The 7,313-nt window shown below is 44.3% G+C and overlaps 1 protein-coding gene across 2 annotated transcripts; it reads left to right on the top strand.

The window, feature by feature from the left end:
* The first annotated feature begins 1,084 nt into the window (after nucleotides 1–1,084).
* Nucleotides 1,085–7,137, top strand: LOC106948189 (interferon regulatory factor 2-binding protein 1-like). Of its 2 annotated transcripts, none has more exons than XM_015033733.1 (2): nucleotides 1,085–3,160; nucleotides 4,598–5,446. In XM_015033733.1, exon 1 carries the CDS (start codon nucleotides 1,347–1,349, stop codon nucleotides 3,114–3,116), a length of 1,770 nt encoding a protein of 589 aa, XP_014889219.1. In that variant the 5' UTR covers nucleotides 1,085–1,346; the 3' UTR covers nucleotides 3,117–3,160; nucleotides 4,598–5,446. The 2 variants fall into 2 exon arrangements, with proteins under 2 accessions (XP_014889219.1, XP_014889218.1); XM_015033732.1 differs by lacking the exon at nucleotides 4,598–5,446 and adding an exon at nucleotides 6,302–7,137 and having other exon boundaries at nucleotides 1,086–3,160.
* The last annotated feature ends 176 nt before the right edge of the window (nucleotides 7,138–7,313 follow it).

The following is a 7,313-nucleotide window of genomic DNA, read 5'->3' as shown; positions in this document are numbered from 1 at the left end:
TTTAAAAACTCCCAGCCTGGTTCATTACTCAAAACTGCAATCATGGGTAAGACTGCCGACCTGACTGCTGTCCAGAAGGCCATCATTGACACCCTCAAGCAAGAGGGTAAGACACAGAAAGAAATTTCTGAACAAATAGGCTGTTCGCAGCATGTTGTACCAAGGAACCTCAGTGGGGAAGTCTGTGGGAAGGAAAAAGTGTGGCAGAAAACGCTGCACAACGAGAAGAGGTGACCGGACCCTGAGGAAGATTGTGGAGAAGGGCCGATTCCAGACCTTGGGGGACCTGCGGAAGCAGTGGACTGAGTCTGGAGAAGAAACATCCAGAGCCACCGTGCAAAGGCGTGTGCAGGAAATGGGCTACATAATCGGCGCGCCGCCCCCTCCAGACGGGGTTTTGACGCCCCCTCTGGTGCTGCGCTCCTATGCGTTGCATGCGCTGCATACCCACTTTTTGCGCCACTGAAGACAGGGGTGTCCAAAGTCGGTCCTCGAGCGCCGGCATCCTGCATGTTTTAGTTCTCTCCCTAGTGGGAGTAACAAACTCCTCAGCAAGTCAGTGTTCTGCTTAGGCCTTATGATGAGCCATCATTTGATGCAGGTGTGTTAAACCAGGGAGAGAACTAAAACATGCAGGATGTCGGCGCTCGAGGACCGACTTTGGACACCCTTGGTGTAAGAAAATGGATGGATATATAGAGAGAGAGATATAGATCTATATCTGAAATAATTTCTGACAATGCGCATCGGTTTAGTCAATAGCAATGGTTTTAGTATTTATTTATTTATTAAATTTAAGTTAGTTTTGTGTATTATACTTTTACCTCCATTTATTTATGTACAAGTCCCATCTGGTTATATATAGTGGCCACGACTTATTTCTTGAGAACGACTTAATTATAACAAGTCGTGGCCACCGGAGCCCGTAGATAATAATGATTATTTAATCATGTAAAAATTAAAGTGACCAAAGTTCTTCTTTCCTCTTCGTGTTGCGAATATTCTCCATTTTTCTACCAACGAGTTCAGCGAAGTGGTGGCTTCGCTCTAAAAACACCACTTCCCAAAATGCTTCGCGCGCCAAGCGCGTAGGTGTTTCCGGTGTCTCGTAACATTTTACTTCCTTCCACACAGACCGACACGAACAAACCGAAAAAGAAGACGTCGCTAACGTTAAGTATTGTCGCCAAAAACCGCCTTCCGAGCTTAGTTTTTGTTGTATTTTCGTCGGGTAAAACGTGGCATGTGGTCCTCGGTGTCCCAAGACTGAGAATTATCAGAGAACCGCAGACTGTATCGTGTAGGCCTCCGAGGGAAGAAAGTTTAGAGTCGGGCCTGTAAACAACATGTCCTCCGCCTCGCAGCCTTCCTCCAGACGGCAGTGGTGCTACCTCTGCGATCTGCCCAAGATGCCGTGGGCCATGCTGTGGGAGTTCAGCGAAGCGGTGTGCCGGGGATGTGTCAACTACGACGGCGCGGACCGGATTGAGCTCCTGATCGAAACGGCGCGGCAGCTGAAGAGCACGCACGGGGTGTTAGACGGCAGGTCTCCCGGACCCCAGCAGAGCAAACCCGGTTCGGTGGGGACCGTCGAAACGGGGCGGCAGCATAGTGAGCGCGTAGACAGGGGGAGGGGGGAATATGGGGTGTCTTCCCGGCTCCCCAACGGCTTGCACCGAGCTGAGGACGTGGCTTTATCGGAGGGAAGCCGCCAGAGCCCGAACACCCGCCGGGTTGTGACCGGTGCAGTGCCCGGGCTCCACAGCACCATCTCTCACGCCTTGATAGCTCAGGGGTTGGTGGCGGCTCCTCACGGTCTTTTAGCCCCATTATCGGGCTCCCGAACTGCCAGCACACCCATCGCGGTCTCAGCCGGGCCCATCATGAGTGAGGGTGGCAGAAGGCAGGCGGTGTCTCTGGGAGTGGGCGCCAGCACCTCTGCCCTTGTGGGTATAGATCCAGCAGTGTGGAGGAACAATGAGGTGATGGCCGAATTGAACGAAGTGGCCAGAAACCGGGTGGAAGGCTGGCCGAACCGACCCAAAGCGGTGCGAGACGTGCTGGTGGCCCTGAGCAACTCCATCCCCTTCAACGTCCGCTTCAGGAAAGACCACAACCTCCAGGGCCGCGTCCTGGCTTTCGACGCCAGCACAACTCCAGAGTTTGAGCTGAAGATCTTCATTGAGTATCCCGTGGGCTCCGGGATCATCTACTCAGGGATCCCGGACCTGGTCCGGCAGATGTTCCGGGATTCGGCGAAAGATGCAGGCAAAGCTGTGAATTCCGGCCTGCGATACGTGGAGTACGAGAAGCGGCAGGGTACCGGGGACTGGCGTGGGCTGTCCGAGCTCCTGAACGACGGCGTGAGGATGTTCAAGGAGCCACCCATTCCAGAGGTCCTGCCCCAGCCAGACCCGGTGCTGTCATTGGCAGCGACAGGCCGCCCGGGTCCGGCGAAGAGCACGACCAGACGCCGCAAAGCTTCTCCTGGCTCGGAAAACGGCGAGAGCGACGGGAGACCCGACCACTCGGCCAGGGAGTCCTGGGCCCGGAGCGCCTACACGGAGCCTCTGCCCGGCATGGCGGCACCTCAAGAAGGGCCGCCGCGTCTCCACAGCCAGCCGTCGCCCATCTCGGCCCTGATGGGCGTCACAGACAGCCTGAGCTCCAGCCAGATGCCCAGAGACAGCCCAGGCATGTCCACAGCCCACTCCTCGGCAGCAGGTCGCTCCACCAGCAGTAGCCCGTCCACCGCCTCCACCTCGGCCTCCCAGGCAGCCATGGGCCAGGGCATGAGTGCGGTGGGGCCGAGCGGCAACACCAACACTGGGGAGAGCACGAGCAGCACGCAGGGCACCCTGCTCTGCTGCACGCTCTGCAGAGAGCGCCTGGAGGACACACACTTTGTCCAGTGTCCCTCCGTCCCTCACCACAAGTTCTGCTTCCCCTGCACCCGAGCGTTCATCCGCAGCCAGGGCCAGGGAGGGGAGGTGTACTGCCCGAGCGGGGAGCGCTGCCCCCTGGCCGGATCCAACGTGCCTTGGGCCTTCATGCAGGGCGAGATCTCCACCATCCTGGCCGGAGATGGAGACGTGACGGTAAAGAAGGAGGAGTGACCCCCCGCTGACCTCCCGACGTCTCCGACCTGTCATGGTGAATGGTAAGATGGACAGGAAACCCTGTGTCACATCAGTCTGGTCTCAAACCACTAAGTTATGAGGTTGAAGCCAGTTAGGGATGGGAAGCTTAGATACTTAGACAAAAACTAAAAATTAAATATAACATACCTAATTAGATTTTGTTTGAGCCTGAAATGCAAAAATTATGACTTAATGGTTATTTTTTATAAAAATATTAGTGGGGTTAATCAAATTTAATCAGATTAATCACGATTTATTACTATTCTTAACTTTGTAAGCTTGAAAAATAAATGTGCAAGCTGTTGTGGTATCTGCAGGAATGGCGCCCTGGGCATCTGCCTCCTTCTGCCGCACTCCAATCAATTAAAATGCAAGAAATTAATCACAGCACAAACTAGGCTATGTATTTTCCCAGTAATCAACAGCAACTAAGGGAAACTTACTCCACTACACATGCATACAAGTACATTTTGGGGAAAACTGACAGATGAGATATATTTTATGTTCTAGTTTTTGGGTCCCACGCCCCCATTTCTCATGCCTCCCTGGGAAAATGCCCATGAAGCCAATATAAAAGACTGTGAGCAGGTTTCCAAAGAATTGAAAGAAAATGCTTTGTGTCAAACCAAACCTGGAAGATTCTCAGTCTTCCAGGTTTTCTCATATTCAAGGAAAAAAACAAAAAACTTTTGACATTAAAAACACAAAAAACACGTTCCCTTCAATTACACTAATATACACAGCAAATATGGACGATTATTTTGCTTTTAACTTTAAAACGAAACATAAAAAAGTGTTCATGTTTGCTCTGTGACAAAAACTGGATAGCAACAGAAACTCACATCCTACTCTTGAAAAACATATTCATTTGTAATATGCTTTTTTTCGGACACCAGAGTCATAAAAGGGTTATTTGAAGTACTTGAGTCGACTGCACACAGTAACCGCTTTTAATCATATTTTAAAATGTATTATTTATTGACACGCTCATTGAATAAATGGAGAAAGTAGTAAAAACTAACAGTCCTTACAATATGGACAGTTTTGAGGCTTTAAACATCAATAATTAGAATTTATCATGACATTGATAAATCATTTATACATTTACTATAAATGATAAGCAATAGAATGAATGCCCGTCCCTACTTTACATATAATAACGCATGCAAAAATAAAATAATTGAAAGTGATGAACTGCTCGTCATTACGAGAATTATATTGAAGTTGGACATTTCACACTCTGACAGTTTTAACAGAGCATTTATCAGAACCTATAAATGGTCCAAACATTTAGTCAAAAACAAATATGTTCAATTTTTCCAGTTTTAAAAATTAAAATAGATGGCGTCCAGTAGATGGCGTTGTAGAGGAAGACTGTTTTCTTTCAGCACCATCTTCCCTGATTGTTTCATTGGAAGTTTTTTTTTTCTTTTTCTTTTTTTTCCATTTTTGAACAGCATCCAGATATCAGGAATACCACTGTCTCTTCCTGACTTTGTGTAAACTTCCACATTGAAAACATCCTGTAGAGCAATGCTGCGGTGCATTCAAAGACCAGGTAGAAAACGGCTTTCTGAGCGCCTCATGCAGTCCAGCCGCTGAACAGTCGCTCCATCCTTAAAGACAGAGCGGTTTTCACTTCTGGAATCATTAAAAAAAAAGAAAATGGCTTAAACCAAGGAATTAATTGATTTTATAGATTTCAGTGGCATTTAGTTTTGATTTTAAGCATCACAAATTAAAATGTTATCACTGATTTGTTTGGACACTTGGAGAAATATGCATCCATTCAAATATAAAAATGGTTCATGACTAGTTTTTACTTTTATCATTTATTCAGAGTTGGATCTGCCACAATCGCAAATTTTGCTGGAAGGTAAATTGTCCCTGTAATTATTGCGATAAGCGATATTGTTTTTGCAAAAAATATACTGATGACATAATAATGCAAATTTGCCCTGACAAAAACCAATAACTTTTAACTCTATAAAAAAACATGTAACGGTAGAACTGGAAGATATTTTATATTTCCAAAGTAAAACACAAAAAGATGAATAAAACAGAAATGAGAAGCACACAATCAAAACTGTAAACAATATGGATTATAAAGTGTCTGTAAACAAATTTCTCTTCAAAAAATATTAATCTGATTGTAAATTGAATTAATTTTAATTCACTGATGTTTCTTGTCCAATCATTTAAATGTTCTATCAATACCTTTGTCTACTGTCTCCACTGCTTCAGTTAAACTACCCACAATCCTGCATCATTGTCACCGGTCACGTTATTCACTCACCCTAAAGAAACAAACTGCAACAATATGGAAATATCAGCTGTTATAGTGTGCATTCATAATAAAAACCAAATTATTAGTTTGTTGTGGTTTCACTTTTTATTTTTCTCTTTTTGCAGGTTTAGAGGCCGACTTGTTGACTTTTGTTTTATTTACTCGTTTCCCTCCTCTACTCAAATCTCCTTTTAAACCTTCCCACTTCCACCATTTTGTCTCGTTTTTTCCCCCTCTCTATTTGAAATAAATCCAAAAAAATTCTAAGAAAGTTTTATATACTGCTCAAAAAAATAAAGGGAACATTTCACTTTAATTTTGTGTGTGGCTCCAAATCCAGGCCTCCATTGGTTAATAAATTTGATTTCCATTGATTATTTTTGTGTGGTTTTGCTGTCAGCACATTCAACTTTGTACAGACCAAAGTATTCAATGAGAATATTTCATTCATTCAGATCTAGGATGTGTTATTTGAGTATTCCCTTTATTTTTTTGAGCAGTGTATTTATGCATCAAGTGGAGCGTCATGGCAAAAGCCGTAAGGCGCCGCTTGTGTAAGTCTGTCTGTTGGGCCTCACCTTCACATTCGGGCATTACAGAACTCCACACATTGAAAACCAAAACCATAAAAACTAATTTATCCATCCATTCCTTCGTCTGTCTATAACCTTTCTTCTTCCGCTGTCTCCGTCTATGCAGGCTTTCATTTGGCTTTGTTTTATAAGAATGGCTGCCAGGAATTCATAGTGAAATTAAGTATTTGTACAATAGTAGCATGGAGAACTCTGCCTCTACTGAAACCAACCTGTGTGAAACTAAACCCGTTTTATTTTCTTTATATTAAGTTTTCCATCTATTGTCCTTTTTTCTCCAGGGGATCAAACACTTTGAAAGCACTTCCCTTTTTATCTCGAGCAGAGGTCCACTTCGGCTGCATTTCATCAAGCGTGCCTTCATAAGCAGAGAAAGTCCGAAGCTCCAGGAGGACAAACTACACCAGGATCAGTTAGCAAAGACAAGAAAAGTCACCAGTGAGGAAGAGGCGGAGGCTCAGATCAGCCGTTCTTCCTCGCTACATGTGGCTCTAACAGCCCAGGACAGAAAGCACACACGTTTGTCTGACAATCTGATTTTTGTTTTTTTTTTTTTTTTTTTTTTTTTTTCCCTTCTTGGTTTGTTCTAAATGTTGCATTGTGTATTAAGCCGATGCAGGACAGCGTTATTGATTGATGACTTGGCTAAAGTAATGCACTTCTTTAGAGAGAAAAAAAGGAAAAAAAAAATCGAATGTTGAACACAAAACCCCATTTGGTCCTTAAAGCCAAGGAGTGCAAAAAAAATGTAATCCCACATTATGTCTCGTAGGTATTCTTCTGTTGTATGTTTCAAATGTGAACTTCCTTTCAATATGGCTATGTAATTTCTATTTTTGATACAATACAAATTTCTATGTATTTGTTTATAGTGATAAGAAGACCAAAGATGGCTTCATGCTCAGTGTAATTTTATTGTAGCTGTGTATGCTGTATTCACTGATAACCTTTGGCATCAGTCACTAATTAGTCCATCTATCACAGATGTATGCTTGTTTTGTCTATTTACTTTTTGAATTCTATGTATGGTAAGATAATTAGCATCACATCGAATGGTTAACCCACACTTATGTGATCTGAACAGGTCAATTCTACAATAAAGGACTAAATAGTCACAGCTGCTTTACTCCTTTGCTTCTGATTTCAAAGGATTAAGACTTCAGGTGGATTTGTGGGGAAACTTTATTTAAGTGCTGACAAGAAACATGAAAATCTCCACACCAGACATTAAAAAACTACTAGTGGCACTGTAAACATGCACTCAGTTCAAATATAGACATTTCAGCCATGTTT

Source organism: Poecilia latipinna, unplaced genomic scaffold (genome assembly GCF_001443285.1).
Source record: "Poecilia latipinna isolate Pla-1442-1.1 unplaced genomic scaffold, P_latipinna-1.0 Scaffold278, whole genome shotgun sequence".
In the NCBI taxonomy this organism is placed as follows: Eukaryota; Metazoa; Chordata; class Actinopteri; order Cyprinodontiformes; family Poeciliidae; genus Poecilia; species Poecilia latipinna.
This window is presented reverse-complemented; position numbering and strand designations above follow the sequence as displayed.

Excerpts from the sequence above, each read along its gene's own strand:
- LOC106948189 (XM_015033732.1), top strand. The coding sequence starts at position 1,347 with ATGTCCTCCGCCTCGCAGCCTTCCTCCAGACGGCAGTGGTGCTACCTC.